This window comes from Schistocerca serialis, chromosome 8 (assembly GCF_023864345.2).
Source record: "Schistocerca serialis cubense isolate TAMUIC-IGC-003099 chromosome 8, iqSchSeri2.2, whole genome shotgun sequence".
NCBI lineage: Eukaryota > Metazoa > Arthropoda > Insecta > Orthoptera > Acrididae > Schistocerca > Schistocerca serialis.
In genome coordinates, this window is record NC_064645.1 from 408,216,277 (window position 1) to 408,233,165 (window position 16,889).

The 16,889-nt window shown below is 43.2% G+C and overlaps 1 protein-coding gene across 2 annotated transcripts in view; it reads right to left on the reverse strand.

The window, feature by feature from the left end:
• The window catches only part of LOC126416705 (F-box only protein 22-like), a 231,723-nt gene that overhangs the window by 73,026 nt on the left and 141,808 nt on the right, over positions 1–16,889 (reverse strand). For both annotated transcript variants that reach the window (XM_050084518.1, XM_050084517.1), the window contains exon 7: positions 16,392–16,528. In XM_050084518.1, coding sequence (XP_049940475.1) covers positions 16,392–16,528 — 137 coding nt within the window. The remainder of the gene's footprint in view (positions 1–16,391; positions 16,529–16,889) is intronic.

The window sequence follows — 16,889 nt, forward strand, 5'->3', positions numbered from 1 at the left end:
GGAAGGTGTGCACAATCAAAGGCAGAGCCACGTGTGAAAGCACCCACGTGATTTACCAACTGACCTGCCTACACTGTGATGCATTCTATGTGGGAATGACCAGCAACAAACTGTCCATTCGCATGAATGGACACAGGCAGACAGTGTTTGTTGGTAATGAGGATCACCCTGTGGCTAAACATGCCTTGGTGCACAGCCAGCACATCTTGGCACAGTGTTACACCGTCCGGGTTATCTGGATACTTCCCACCAACACCAACCTATCCGAACTCCGCAGATGGGAACTTGCCCTTCAGTATATCCTCTCTTCTCGTCATCCGCCAGGCCTCAATCTCCGCTAATTTCAAGTTGCCGCCACTCATACCTCACCTGTCTTTCAACAACTTCTTTGCCTCTACACTTCTGCCTCGACTGACATCTCTGCCCAAACTCTTTGTCTTTAAATATGTCTGCTTGTGTCTGTATGTGTGGATGGATATGTGCGTGTGTGCGAGTGTATACCTGTCCTTTTTTCCCCCTAAGGTAAGTCTTTCCGCTCCCGGGATTGGAATGACTCCTTACCCTCTCCCTTAAAACCCACTTCCTTTCGTCTTCCCCTCTCCTTCCCTCTTTCCTGATGAGGCAACAGTTTGTTGCGAAAGCTTGAATTTTGTGTGTATGTTTGTGTGTCTATCGACCTGCCAGCGCTTTTGTTTGGTAAGTCATCTCATCTTTGTTTTTATATATATATATATATATATATATATATATATATATATATATATATATATATATATATATATATATATATATATATATATATATATATATATATATATATATAAACAAAGATGATGTGACTTACCAAATGAAAGTGCTGGCAGGTCGACAGACACACAAACAAACACAAACATACACACAAAATTCAAGCTTTCGCAACAAACTGTTGCCTCATCAGGAAAGAGGGAAGGAGAGGGAAAGACGAAAGGATGTGGGTTTTAAGGGAGAGGGTAAGGAGTCATTCCAATCCCGGGAGCGGAAAGACTTACCTTAGGGGGAAAAAAGGACGGGTATACACTCGCACAAACACACATATCCATCCACACATATACAGGCACAAGCTTGTGCCTGTATATGTGTGGATGGATATGTGTGTTTGTGCGAGTGTATACCCGTCCTTTTTTCCCCCTAAGGTAAGTCTTTCCGCTCCCGGGATTGGAATGACTTCTTACCCTCTCCCTTAAAACCCACATCCTTTCGTCTTTCCCTCTCCTTCCCTCTTTCCTGATGAGGCAACAGTTTGTTGCGAAAGCTTGAATTTTGTGTGTATGTTTGTGTGTCTGTCGACCTGCCAGCACTTTCATTTGGTAAGTCACATCATCTTTGTTTTTAGATATATATTTCCTACGTGGAATGTTTCCCTCTATTATAACCATATCATATATATATATATATATGGTTATAATAAAGGGAAACATTCCACATAGGAAAAATATATCTAAAACCAAAGATGATGTGACTTACCAAATGAAAGCGCTGGCAGGTTGATAGACACACAAACAAACACAAACATACTCACAAAATTCAAGCTTTCGCAACAAACTGTTTTCTCATCAGGAAAGAGGGAAGGAGAGGGAAAGACGAAAGGATGTGGGTTTTAAGGGAGAGGGTAAGGAGTCATTCCAATCCCAGGAGCGGAAAGACTTACCTTAGGGGGGAAAAAAGGACGGGTATACACTCGCGCACACACACATATCCATCCACACATATACAGACACAAGCAGACGTATTTAAAGACAAAGAGTTTGGGCAGAGATGTCAGTCGAGGCAGAAGTGCAGAGGCAAAGATGTTGTTGAATGACAGGAATATATATGAATGACAGGAATATATATAAATGCGGCGTTTCAATCACAACAATGTAAGTCATACAGATTCATGTTCAAACTGAAGACAGATTTAACACAATTAAAAAGGAATTCTGCCAAAGTTCCAATCTCAACTCATTACCCATCTCACTCAAGCTACCCTGCAGAATGACCTATGGATGAAGAACCTTGTGCTACCTGGAATGTGTGTGTGTAGATGTTATTGGGATTGACTGTGATCATGCTGTTGACAACTTGTTGTCAACTGGTGACTACAAGTTTGACCTGGCGTCTTTATTAACACTTCAGGTGTTTTCGTGTGTATGTACACCTGAAGTGATTTTTGTATGTTAAAAACAAATGACAGTACAGAGCCAACATTTAATTTACTACGAGATGTACCAGGATTTTCAATGGATTATCAAATAATAAAATTGATGCCAATTTTTTTTGGCATGACAAAAACAAATGTAGTAATAAGAACACCAATTACAGCAGCTACAAGAACAACATAACATACTACTGGATTAATGTAAAAAAAACTGTGGGATTATGTCTTACAAAAACAGCAGAAAACTCCTCCAGCATCAACACAGGTCACTGCACTCCTGCCAGCAATTACCATTCGAGGATGCCGAAGAGGATTGGGAGTTACAAGTCAAATGATTGTGACAGCATCTTGCAGCTTTTAAGGTAGTGGACATATGAGGACATCAAGCCTTCTTTTTATCATTGTCTGCATAAAATGTATTTTACTTGTTTTTTAAGCTGGTCCCAGCAGTAGAATGAGAAACTTTTACATTAGTAGAAATGTGTGACCCATTAGAAGTACACAGTCACAAGTAAATGAATATTGTGGCCACAAAGTTATATTTTTATCAAAAGCACAAAAGTGAGAATGAATTGTACATGTTATAGATAGCAGATTTACAATGAATAGGACATCAATGTGCCTTTAGATGTCAACAATGTCAGATGATTTACAAGGACACTTTTATTGATGCTGTAATTGTGCGGCATGCATTAGATAAGAAGGTATGACACAATGCTTTAAATTTAGAAGACCCATCACTAAACCAGGTATTATAGATTGCTCAAGCATTCAAGCTCATCCAGCAAGCCAACATGAAAACAGAATAGCAACCAAAAATAATGCTGGTATACAGTGCGTGTAGTGAATCAATTATCCAATATGTCAGACAGGGCCTGAGACTGACATTGAGCACGAACCGGGCATGTGGTGTGGCCACTAGAACTGAGCAGGGACTTCATGCCTGAGCAGCAAGCATCGTAAATAGTCAATAAAGTGTTCTGCACAGCCACTGCAGTCCTGTCCACAGTGCTCTATTATGCACACACTTAAACACTGCTGTTTTTGTAATGCTATATGCCAGTATTGCATCACATCAGCCCGGTTAGCAAGTCTCTGTAACACAAAATGGCACAGTCACACTTAAGTGAGCAAAGTGTTGCAATGTAAGTAAACATATAAGAAGCTCAATGTTACATTTGATCCAATACAACTTATAAATTGGTCATGACACTTTACATCAATAAGTATTTGGTACTATTTCAACTGGATGCAAGTGCAGCAGTAACATTGATCAATTTTGAAAGAAAGGCTGTGGCCGAAAGCTTTATGCGAGTGTCTTAATTGTGTCTGTCTGCAACCTGACGTGTCTTCTTTACAGTAATTAGCAATCTTGCCTTTTCGTACATTGCTGATATTCTCACCTGGAGTTTCCATTGTTTGAATACTAATTAATGTTATGTTCAGAACAGAAGCACGGTCCAAGCAAATGCTAAGAAGCACTCCTATTGTGGAAATGGGCTTGATGCATTCATTTCTTTTGGGTTCATTGTGCAAGATTCAATTAATTTAGTGGAACAAGACACTTCTTTCCAAAGTTAGATTAACTTTGAGAAGAATTAAATGTGAGTAATTAGGTCATATCTATAGTTTGTATAAAAAAATAAAAAAAATTCGAGCACAGCACTGTAGTTTTGTGGAAATTTTATGACTATAGTCAATCTGCCTAACAGAGCCTTGTGCCATTCCCTGGTTAGATGAGTTGCTAGCAAAACTGACTGGTGGGAAGTACTTTTAAGCTATAAACTTTTTGGTGCAAATAAATTATTATGCCAAATATATTCCTAAAGCTCCAAATATAATGTATGTTTTAAATGTGTTACACTGCAAGAGCATCACATTTATATTGTCAGAGGCATTTAAAACACATTTCACACCCCAAAGACATTACAGAAAAGCTAAGGTGTGCACCAGTCTTACCACTTCAACACACGGAAAGATGTTAGTAGCAATGGCATATGTCTCACAGTATGGGCTTGGAGAAATGGTGAGAGAAATGTAGACAATTCGGAAGATCACCAGCAACTAAGACAACTGATTATCGGTTGTGAGAGCCTTCACTGTTTGACAAAAAGCTAGTATTCAAAAAACATTCAGTGACTACAGCAATGGGCCCTGTTCTACAACAACCACATCTACATTCATGGTTGGCAAATCACTTTTAAGTTTATAGCAGAGGGTACTTCCAATTAAATAATGTATTAGGGTTTCTTCCCATTTCATTTGTGTATGGAGCACTGAAATAATGACTGCTTAGATAGTTCTGTGCATACAGTACTCAGTATTTGCGACTCCTTACCTCCTACAATTATGAAATCTGTTACAAGCTTACGAGTAAGCATGCAAATGCTACCTCACTGCCATGACCTTCATGGTGCAAGATTTGGTGTTTGATAAAGATAAAACAATTTGTCATGACCTAGACATGATGTTGCACGAAACTGCAGGGTGAAGCAAAAGTCTAGATACACCCTATAAAAGTTGAATGGTGTGAGGAATCATAATGGCATCTTGTATGGGATGTCTGTAGTTGGGGGCGTAAATAATAGGCGCTATGGCGACAGTGGTGGCCATCTTGGAATATGCCATCTTGGATTTGGGTTGTGTGTTTCAAATGGGAAGGGGTGTCATGTGGAACATTATTTTGAATAGCCTCTTTCTCAGGAATACACATGTGAAATCTATTTTAAGACATCTATATTATGATCTGTTAAAGTCTGAAAGTGCAAGGAGGTCCTCAATTCTGTTTATTGTAGCAGGTGATCCACAATGGCACTTACACACGCGTAACACACTGAAATCATATTGGTGAATGGTGGACAAAGTATCAGAGTGACTGCTGCTGACTTCAATGCCCGGCATCATGAGAGAATTAACATTTCACATATGACAACTCAAGCTATTGCACAAATTTAGTGCAAAACGTTATGTGATGGTGCATCCCAGAACAGCCACCAATGAGGAGACTGCAACAGCAATTGTGCCATCATTTGTGGAAACTCTATAATGCAGTAAGCACCAGTTATCAGCAATACCTGATATCAGTCAGCGTTCAAACCTGATTGTGTTGCGCACACACACACACACACACACACACACACACACACACACACACACACACACACACACACACACACCCCAATAGCACTGCACAAGTTATAGTCGCAATATCATCTCTTGGGGGATGACCCTGATCAGCTGGTGCAGTCTGCAGAATGGGCTCTGGATCAGTGTAATAGGAATCCAAACTTCGTTCAATGACGAAGCTAATGTTTATGTGCAAGGAGAAGTAAACGAACTGAATCATCATTACTGGTCAGATGCAAAACCTCCATGGTTGATCCTATAATTTTACTGCTCAAAAGAAGAAATTAATGTTTTAAGCTGGTAATATTAAACTCGTTGTTATTGAACAAGTGTGCGTATGTCTCTGTTTGTGTGTCTGTGAAGGACAATATCCCGAGCGGTGTCCACGACCCCCCACAGCATACCTAATTTCATACATGTAGAGAAGTAACTCTTGTGGTGAAGAAGCAGCTGCTGACTCCAATGGTTGCCTGTAAAATTCTTGAAATGTAAGAGGGCAATTAGGCCTGTCCAGTGAGCTAAGTCTTTTTGTGAATACATTCTTGGCTGCATGCTGATTGCCCCCTATCCTGTTGTATTAAAGCAACTTCTATAGTATCTTCTCGAATTGGAATACTGCCATTCAAATTTGGCCATTCAATGATTGTCTGCGAGTGAAATGAGTTAGTTTTAGTAGAGAAAACTTTCTCTATGCTTTTGACTGTGTTGTTGAAGCAGGTTCTACAGCAAACTTCGACCACCATATGTTCAAAGTCCTATACAAGCTTGCAGTACATAATAGTTCATCACAGAATCTTTTGATCAAAATTAAATACACACAATTACCTTTGAAATGCAACAGACTGTATTATGGCAGTTACTAAACTCCACATTAACATCACATATCCCTTGTGAATCTCAAAAACCACAAATTATACAATATGGTGGCTAACAATGACTGTTTCATTGCACACACTTCATAAACGTCCTCACGTTATTCTGTCTCTTAACAAAGTCCAGTCACATTCCGATTTTCTTACTTTACATTGCTCAGCATGGAGCAACACGAAGTCAAGGAATAAATATTTTGCTTGTGCAGGCCAAATGCATCACCTTGTGGTATATGTTAACTTTAAACCAATAACAATAGGAAGGTCGTTGAACTAATCAGCTGATCAAGCCACGTCTCCTACCTGCTAGCATAGGCCAAGGGGTATTATAATACCTGTAAGTGTGCTGGTGGTGAAAAAGTGATGGTTTGGTATGGAATTTGGGACACAAAAATTGGGTCTGGTTTTTACTGGTGGGACCTTGAATGGGGAGAGGTATCTTATGTTTTGCACTGGGCACCACAAAGCAGGTAAATGCAACATGCGATATAACACTGTTCTCATCACCTCTGCAGGACATTCAAGATATCCTCCCTCCCCACTCCCCACATTTATGGCATGATTATGTGCTTCCAACACTGCTGAATCTGCAGGATGATTACCAAACCTTCTTCCAAAGAGGTGGTACACTATCCACTATGCTACCAAAGTCAGATAGTTTATGGATGAACAGTTTGGAGGTCACTGGATAGGTAGGAGGGATCCTACTGAATGGCCACCTTGGACACCTAATCTTACACCTCTTGACTTTTTTTATCTGTGGGGACACATGAAATCAATTGAGTATGAGGTAAAAATCAACAATGTAGCCCATCTTTGCTGGTGTAGAGAGGAAGTAAGTGCCTTTATTGATCCCCAGATCCTATGATGTGTGCAGTTGGACACAATAAATTATTCTTAACTAAAGGGTTGGCCCAGTTTTGGTGTTAGACTTTCATTTTCTTAATTTTTCTGAATCAGATAATGCCTTTCATTATTCAAACAATCCACTAATTAAGAAATTGAACAAAATTAGAGAAATTACAAACCTGAAGATTTTACATGAAACCCAGTAATTCACAGGGTGTATCAACCAAACAGAACCTTAATTTTTAATACTTCTATAAATATCTATCATAAATTTAACAGAATTATTGTTAGGCTAAATGGGTTGACACGACTACTAAAATTGGACTTCATATTACTATGAAGTAAAATTTAATTACTGAATTAAATAATTATTAACATGCCTATATTTATATACTCCCACCGGTCAACGGGTTGAGAGTCAGTGGCTAGAATTCAATCGGTTAACATGTATGTTTTCATGTCCACTCTAGCCAGAGCCGAGCTAGCACATATTTAACCTCCCAGTATCTGAATGTGTAGCCACTATTGGTACAAGTCAGTCGGTGAGCTATGTTCATTCTGGTCACATCTTGCATCACAGTCCACCCTCAGCTGTTACCTGCCTAACACATCCATGCAAGTTTGCACAATCACCAAGACGCAATCATTTCATTAATGTATCAGTGACAAGATCTGTGCCTAACTACCAACCATTTCATGCTTCAGTGTAAAACTATGTACATCAATCTGTATAGGTTCCCTTGGATAGTCAAATGGTTCAAATGACTCTGAGCACTATGGGACTTAATATCTTAGGTCATCAGTCCCCTAGAACTTAGAACTACTTAAACCTAATTAACCTAAGGACATCACACACATCCATGCCCGAGGCAGGATTCAAACCTATGACTATAGCAGTCACGCGGTTCCGGACTGAAGCGCCTAGAACCGCACAGCCACCGTGGCCGGCTTGGATAGTCAGTTAGTGATGTGTGTAAACATGAGAAAGAGAGCGACACACACGAGTGTTGGATTAGTTAGAAAACTACTCATGAGCCACTGTGTAATATCCATTATATTTAGTCACTAACTAAAATAACTGCTGTTATCATTCAGAGCAGTGGTGGTCAAACTGATCTGTACTGCTCACTAGTGGGCATTCCAGCTTTCGCAGTGGGGAGTAGGTGGCTGGGAATTGAAGATATCTTCACTAGGTTTTCAAACAATATTGACAAAGCACTTGGGAAGTAGTTATTATCATATGCTTTAACTTTTTGCAACTGCAAAGTAAAGTTACTTCCCTACTACTAAATCACCCTTACTATGGAAATGGAGGGTAGTTAGGAAATTTTGTCATTAACAGAGATACAAAAGTGGGTGTTAGGTAAAAAGTGTGACTGCTCCCAACTTAGAGGGAAAATGGACCGATCAGATGAGTATTGTTAATGAAATTCTTGCTAACCAACTGCTGATTATATGAAAAAGTGTAGTGAGGACCGTTCATCACTCAAATGTAATTTAATCTAAACAAATGTGGAAGAACATCAAAATTAAATCAATGGCACTGTGTCTGTGTTTAAACTGTGAAACTACCAATTAAAACAATGCCACAATATGAGGTCTCAATTCTTCATGTACTACCGAGGACTTGCGGTCACACAGCCAGCGTAGTAACTTTATAGGCTCAAGGATGACATTTCACTTCTGAAGAACTAGAGGCAAGAGATAAGGTTTAATTGCACGTGGTACATGGAAAACATATCATCAATGTAGAAGACTGAGAATGTGTGCAAAGCAGTGGTTGTAAAAGTTTGACACTTACAGCCAACATATAGAAAAATGAGTGAGCCCTGACCAAGCAAAACTTTCAGATATTAATAGGATCTCTATGAAAGAGAAATCTGGAGGAATGTGTTAAAAACAGATTTGCAATTTCACAATGGGAGTCAACAGATATTGTATAGAGTGAATTACTAGTCTCTTAACTTACATGTTTACCCTTGGATGACACAAGACATAGATTTTAATATATGAGAGGAGAAAACATAAGCATGTAGTAATTATAGCAGGAAATAGGGGATGGAAATGAAGATCAAGAGCTCTGACAGCACACCAGTGTTGAGCAAAAACGGGGAGGCTGAAAAGTGTAAGGAACGTGTAGAAGAAAAGAAAGTTGAAGAGAATATTATGGACTGGAAAGAGGAAGCTGATCAGGATCAGATGGTGTATATGATACTATAATAAGAATTTGACAGACCTAAGACATAAGTTGAAAAAAGGCAACTGGATTAGGCGAAATTCCTCCAGATTTGTTAGGTACATTAGTGAATCAACCTTGACAAATCTATTCCATCTGGTATGCGAGATATATGAGACAGGATCAGACTTTATAGTGTTGCAAGTACTGCCAGTCTTTTCTGCCTGAGTAAAGTTCGGTAATTATGTCTACTTTTATATTTCAGTACTTTTACTGTGGTGTCACCGCCAGACACCACACTTGCTAGGTGGTAGATTAAATCGGCCGCGGTCCATTTAGTACATGTTGGACCCGCGTGTCGCCACTGTGTAATCGCAGACCTAGCGCCACCACAAGGCAGGTCTCGTGATACGAACAAGCACTCGCCCCAGTTGGACGGACGACCTAGCTAGCGACTAGATGTACGAAGCCTTTCTCTCTCATTAGCCGAGAGACAGAATAGCCTTCAGCTAAGTTAATGGCTACGAACTAGCAAGGCGCCATTAGCCTTACAGTGATTGTAATTAAAGTCTCCTGTGTATAGTCAAGAGCGATGTACCACAATGATTGATTAAAGATAAGTATTAATCCAGCTACGTACTTTTCTTCATAGCATTAATTACGTAGCCTGTTCCAGTACTTGACGCCCGTCGGCGTGTGTGTGTACGCGTGCCTTTCTTTCGGCTACCCATCACTGTGGACTGGCTGCCTTGTCAGTCCACTTCATTGGCGACGAGTTAAAGTATTCTTTCTGATTGCTTACATTTACTTGTGTCATGGCTTCGCCAGATGTACTGTCCGAATTTTATCGCTTGCAGAATCAGCAGACACAGGCGTTATTGGATGCCCTTGGACAGCTCGTCCAGGGTCAACGTGCCATTCAAACCGATGCGGCCGCCGCCGCTTCACCGGTACCGCAGCCACAACCCGCCGTTGCACCGCCTTTTAGGCACTACGACCCAAACCACGAGTCCTGGCAAGAGTGGTCCCGCCAGTTTGCCTTCCACCTCGCCGCCTACAGAATTCAAGGTAAAGAGCGGCAGCCGTTTTTGCTTTCTTGTGTCGGTGTGTCCACCTACCGTGTGATGGTGAGATTGTTTCCCCGACGCGACGTAGCAACTCTGTCCTACGAGGAACTTTTGTCTGCTTTAGACGCCTATTTCAAAGAAACAGTTAATGTGGTTGCAAAACGGTATACGTTTTTTCGTACAAAACGTACGGCCAGTCAAACTAATAGGGAGTGGGTAGCAACATTGCAAGGACTTACTAGGGAGTGTTCTTTTGACTGTGACTGTGGTCTTTCTTATTCAGATACAATGGTACGTGATGCAATTGCACAAAACGTTTCTGATGTTCGCATACGGGAGCAAATTTTGAAACTAGTTAATCCCTCCCTTCAATAAGTGATCGACATATTAGATAGACAAGACACACTTGACTGTGCTCAGGAATCTTTTGAAACTTCGCCAGCAGTGTGTAACATTAACCGGCCCGCCGGGCGAGCTGCGCGGCCCGGTCAACTGCCATCGCACAAACAAACGCAGCTGCCGCCGCGCTCTAAGCCACGTGTGCCGCGCCAGCCCACAAATGCAGTGAAATCATGCCCGCGGTGTGCTACTAGACATTCGCGTGAACATTGCCCGTCACGCCAAGCTATTTGCTTTTTCTGCCATTGGAAAGGACATGTTCAAAGTGTTTGCCAGAAAAAGCTCAGATCAGACAATCACAATCATTCCAGGCCCTTTGCTTCGCGCCGGAATCGAACCAAGGACACTCAGGCTCGTGGACCTTCGCCCATGGACATTCATGTCGTTAATTCCACTTCGTCCAGTGACACTTTCTCTAACAGTGACTGTGTTCGTCCCACAAAAACTGTGCGTCGACGTCGCCGGAAATCACGTCAATTAGCAAGTGATTCTGTCCCAGTGTCTATTCAAATTGCACGAGACAGTCGCTCTTGTCGTCAGCAGGACAATAAACTTTTTGTAGACTTGGACTTTAATGGCAAGGTCATACCATTCCAGCTCGATACCGGAGCTGCAGTTTCATTGCTCAATCACGACACGTACAAACAACTGGGCGCACCTCCGTTGCGTGCCGCAAATGTTAAGTTACATAGTTATTCAGGACAGACAATACCTGTGTTAGGACAGTGCACTCTTTTTGCAACATATAAAGGACAAACAAAACTTGTGTCATTTTACGTTCTTCGTTCTTCTACGGCAGTGAACTTGTGTGGCTTAGATTTATTTCAGTTGTTTAACATGTCTATTGTAAATCAGGTCCTATCAGTGAATCAAACTGTGCCTTCAGACAGTGTTTCTCGTCTATGTGACGAATTTGCAGACATTTTTGCACCAGGCTTAGGTTGCGCTAAAAACTATCAAGCACATTTGGAACTGAAGGTCAACGCGCAACCGAAATTTTTCAGAGCGCGCAATGTTCCCCCCGCATTGCGTGATGAGGTCGCAAGAACATTAAATGATCTAGAATCACAGGGTGTAATTGAACGTGTGCAAGCTTCTCTCTGGGCCTCACCCTTAGTAATTTTGCCAAAACCTTGCGGAAAATTGAGACTTTGCGTGGACTTCAAGGCCACAGTGAATCCACAACTAGTGACTGCTACTTTTCCTTTGCCCCGCCCGGAAGATCTTTTTGCTAAACTGTGCCCGGGAAAATATTTTTCGAAGTTGGATCTAGCCGATGCGTACTTGCAAATACCTGTGGACGACGAATCCCAGCGTGTATTGGTGGTTAACACGCATCTTGGATTGTACAGGTTCAAAAGACTGCCGTTCGGGTGTGCATCCGCCCCTGCATTGTTTCAGCAGTATTTACAAACTATTTGTGCGTCGGTCTCTACTGCAGCAAACTATCTGGACGATATAGTGATCTCCGGACAGACAGAAGAAGATCATCTTGCGAACTTACGAACATTATTTCAGGTCTTGCGACAAAATGGTCTTCGCTTGAGGAAGGACAAATGTGTGTTTTTTGCTTGTGACTTACCATACCTGGGCCATGTCATCAATGCCCAAGGCATACATCCGAGTCCAGAGCACCTCCGTGCCATGCAAGATTTACCTTCCCCTCGCAATGTGAAACAGCTACAGAGTGTGTTGGGTAAAATTAACTATTATCACAAATATATGCGCAATGCCTCTTCCATTTCAGCTCCGCTTCATCGCTTACGCCGTAAAGGTGTTCCGTTCGTCTGGACGACGGAATGAGAACGCGCCTTTCGCCAGTTGAAATCGGCGTTGCTTTCTAATACTTGCCTCACGCCTTTCGATCCCCAGAAACCCCTTTTGTTGATGGTAGATGCATCGGATTTTGGGATCGGTGCTGTGCTTGTGCACAAAGTTGGCTCCCATGATCGCCCTATTGCCTTTGCGTCCAAATTGCTCTCGTCTGCGCAAAGAAATTACTCACAAATAGAGAAAGAAGCTTTGGCTCTCGTGTTTGGTGTTACTAAGTTCCATGATTTCTTGTATGGTCGTCACTTTACCATCATCACAGACCACAAACCTTTGACATCGCTTTTTCATCCGAACCAGCCTGTACCTCCGCGTACAGCGCAGAAATTCATTTGCTGGTCTATTTTCCTCTCGCAGTACCGCTACGATATCTTGTATCGGTCCACTGCTAAGCACGGAAACGCCGATGCGTTGTCCCGTTTGCCTGTTGCTGAGGATAAAGCATTCGATTCTTCCGAACTTGCTTGCATGTTCATTGATTCGGAAACCGATGCAGTGGTCAAATCGTTTCCGATTGATTTTCGTCGTGTAGCTACAGCCACAGCTGCTGACCCTGTCCTTGCTACTGTTTTGCGTTTTGTTGCTACGCAATGGCCTTTGTCAAAGTCTCGGATCGAGGATCCGTTGGTTCGCAGATTTTTTGCTCACAGGGAGAGACTTTTTGTTCGACGTGGTGTTTTGTTGTTGCGTTCTGATAATGATCAGTCCCGAGTCGTGGTCCCACGTTCGTTACAGTCCTCTGTCTTACGGCTTCTTCACCAAGGACATTGGGGTATAGTGCGAACGAAACAACTTGCTCGTCAGCACTGTACTTGGTTCGGAATCGATGCTGCGATTACGAATATGTGTTCTTCTTGCATGGCGTGTGCCGAACAACAATCCGCACCGCCGCGGAAAGTCTTTGCATGGCCAAAAGCCACTTCCCCTTGGCAACGCTTGCACATTGATTTTGCTGGTCCATTCCGGAATGCTCGATGGTTGGTTCTGGTCGATGCCTTCAGTAATTTTCCTTTTGTTGTCCGGATGTCTTCCACGACATCCTCCGCCACCATCCAAGCGTTGTCTGCTATCTTTTGCATTGAAGGTCTTCCGCAGACTATTGTTTCCGACAATGGCCCACAATTCATGTCCGCAGAATTTCAGTCATTCTGCCAGGCCAATGGTATTCAACATCTGACATCCGCGCCGTTTCCGCCTCAGTCAAACGGTGCCGCTGAACGATTGGTCCGGACTTTCAAGTCACAGATGTTGAAATTGAAAGAGTCGCATTCTCGGGAGGACGCATTGTTGCTCTTTTTGTCTTCGTATCGCTCTCAGCCCCGAGATGGTCGCTCGCCGGCTGAGTTGCTCCACGGTCGTCCTCATCGCACCTTGATGTCTTTGCTGCATCCACCACATCAGGTTCCTGTGCCACGGCAGACTCCTGCTTTTGCTCCAGGCGACGTTGTATTTTATCGCACCTATCGAGGTTCACGGCGTTGGCTCGCAGGGCGCATTCTTCGCTGCCTCGGCCGCGCGATGTATTTGGTTTTGGGGGCCTCTGGTGAGGTGCGTCGGCATCTCAATCAGCTGCGCCTCTGTCGTCGCACGGGTTCTGCCGCTCCCCGTCTGCTTTCAGCGACGGTGCCGTCCGGTCAGCGCCCTGCGGACCCATCTACTGGCTCGCCTCATCCCCAGGTGTTACCGACGATGCCTTCCATTTTGCCCCATGGCGGCGCGCCGCAGCCGCCGCCGCCGGCGCCGGTACTCCCGCCGGCGCCACCCGCATTCGACGCTTCGCTGCAGCCGCCAAGCGCCTCCCAGGGTCACGCGCCGCCGATCGCTTCCCGTGACCAGCTGTCCTCCGCCATGGAACTCCCGCCCGCTCCGGACCACATGACGTCATCGCGCGTCGGCTACCCCGACGCAATGGAGGTCGACCCTTCGGCCCCTCCTGTTTCTTTATGGGCGCATACACCGCATGTTGACGTGCACCCTGGACTAGGTTTTCAGGCGTTTCCTAGCTCCCCTCGGACCGAATGGCCGGGTGCGGGTGGCACAGCCTCGCCTGTTGTTAGGCTCCCCACCTCATCGCATACGTCAACATGGGGTCCTCCCCACGGCGGGCCGAAGCCTTATATCACGACCGTTCGCCGATTTGCGGGGGAGGAATGTGGTGTCACCGCCAGACACCACACTTGCTAGGTGGTAGATTAAATCGGCCGCGGTCCATTTAGTACATGTCGGACCCGCGTGTCGCCACTGTGTAATCACAGACCTAGCGCCACCACAAGGCAGGTCTCGTGATACGAACAAGCACTCGCCCCAGTTGGACGGACGACCTAGCTAGCGACTAGATGTACGAAGCCTTTCTCTCTCATTAGCCGAGAGACAGAATAGCCTTCAGCTAAGTTAATGGCTACGAACTAGCAAGGCGCCATTAGCCTTACAGTGATTGTAATTAAAGTCTCCTGTGTATAGTCAAGAGCGATGTACCACAATGATTGATTAAAGATAAGTATTAATCCAGCTACGTACTTTTCTTCATAGCATTAATTACGTAGCCTGTTCCAGTACTTGACGCCCGTCGGCGTGTGTGTGTACGCGTGCCTTTCTTTCGGCTACCCGTCACTGTGGACTGGCTGCCTTGTCAGTCCACTTCATTTACGTCGGCTATTTTCGACTCATTCGAAAGAATAGGAGCAAGAGAGATCTCTCTTAGACAGTACTATGTAAATTTCTTCCTAAATTTTTTTAGAGTCTTTCTTACGGTGGTTGTGTGTACACTCAGTGATATGATCCAGCATGCTGACCTTTTTAATTTTAAAAATATATTTTATTCTTTTCTTTCAAGATACTTGGATTTTGAAACTTCCTGGCAGATTAAAATTGTGTGCCAGACCGAGACCCGAACTCAGGACCTTTGCCTTTCGCGGGCAAGTACTCTACCAACTGAGCTACCCAAGCACGACTCGTGCCCCATCCTCACAGCGGTCTCGAGTTCGAGTCTCGGTCTGGCACACAGTTTTAATCTGCCAGGAAGTTTCATATCAGCGCACACTCCGCTGTAGAGTGAAAATTTCATTCTACTTGGATTTTAGTTACAATACATTATGGGTAAAAACAAGTCAGGGTACATATGTAGGTTGACCCAGGCTCAGACAAAACCAACTTTACAATAAATTTCCTCATTTTGGTTCAATCTGATGCTGTAATGCCAACAGAGTAGGCTGTTCCTTACCTTAACAATATGCCCATAGCTGTCATGCAGCACTTCAGTGGTGACTTGCAGCATTATTCTTTGACACTCAAACCACCACATTCCTTCATATGCATTTGTCTTCTTTTTCCATTTAGGTTCCACAAAACATGCAAATTACAAACACTGCAATGCTTGCAAAAATCAGAAAAAAATGACTCAAATAATCAGATCTTGTTTGGAGGACGTGTAGAACAATGTATCAGCTATAAATAATTAAGACTGTGGGGAAGTAGTTCACAAATAGGGCTCAGCAGTGCCCTCTTGTGTGAGCTACAATGCCAGTGATACAACAAGCACAGTCTCTGAAAGTCTATAAAACAAAATGAAAATGTGAAAGCAAAATGTTACATTAAAAGGTGACATAAATGAGTTAGTCTGAATGGGACAAAATGATCAGTATTTAAAAAACAGCTTTATCACACTGCAAAATTCACAATGGCAGGAGCGCAAGGACGAGAAGAGAATGTGTTGGGAAGGCTAAGGAAGGTGGTGTGGAATGGAGGGGAGGGGGGGAGGGGGATATTGCTAAACTTGTGAACAGGTCTGCACACAAACTATCACAAGTGTTTCACATCTACCATAAAAATTTCACACAACAAGATTTCATTTATCAGTTTAGTTATCAAGTATTATTTCCATAAACAAGAGTGTAACTTACACTTGAACAAGACATTCCAGGAATTCTGTCACATCACCATGGTATTCGCTACTGCAAAACAGCAGCACACAGCGTAGAGGTGTTACTTCAGTGTTCATACCCAGCAATGAGCACATTTCTTTGTTTCCAAATTCACGCTACAACAAAAAAGTTTCCACGTTAGTCAAAGCATCCATAAATTTAATACATTACACTGCCATTCATACAATAACCCATTTTCTTCTGACTGAGCAATTAATTATATACTAGGTTATAAGGTAGATTCAATTACTTTGACCTCCAATTTTTCACTGGTATTAGAACCCCATGAACCATGGACCTTGTCGTTGGTGGGGAGGCTTACGTGCCTCAACGATACAGATAGCCGTACCGTAGGTGCAACCACAGCGGAGGGGTATCTGTTGAGAGGCCAGACAAACGTGTGGTTCCTGAAGAGGGGCAGCAGCCTTTTTAGTAGTTGCAGGGGCAACACCTGTGGCATTCCACAAGGGTCTCTAC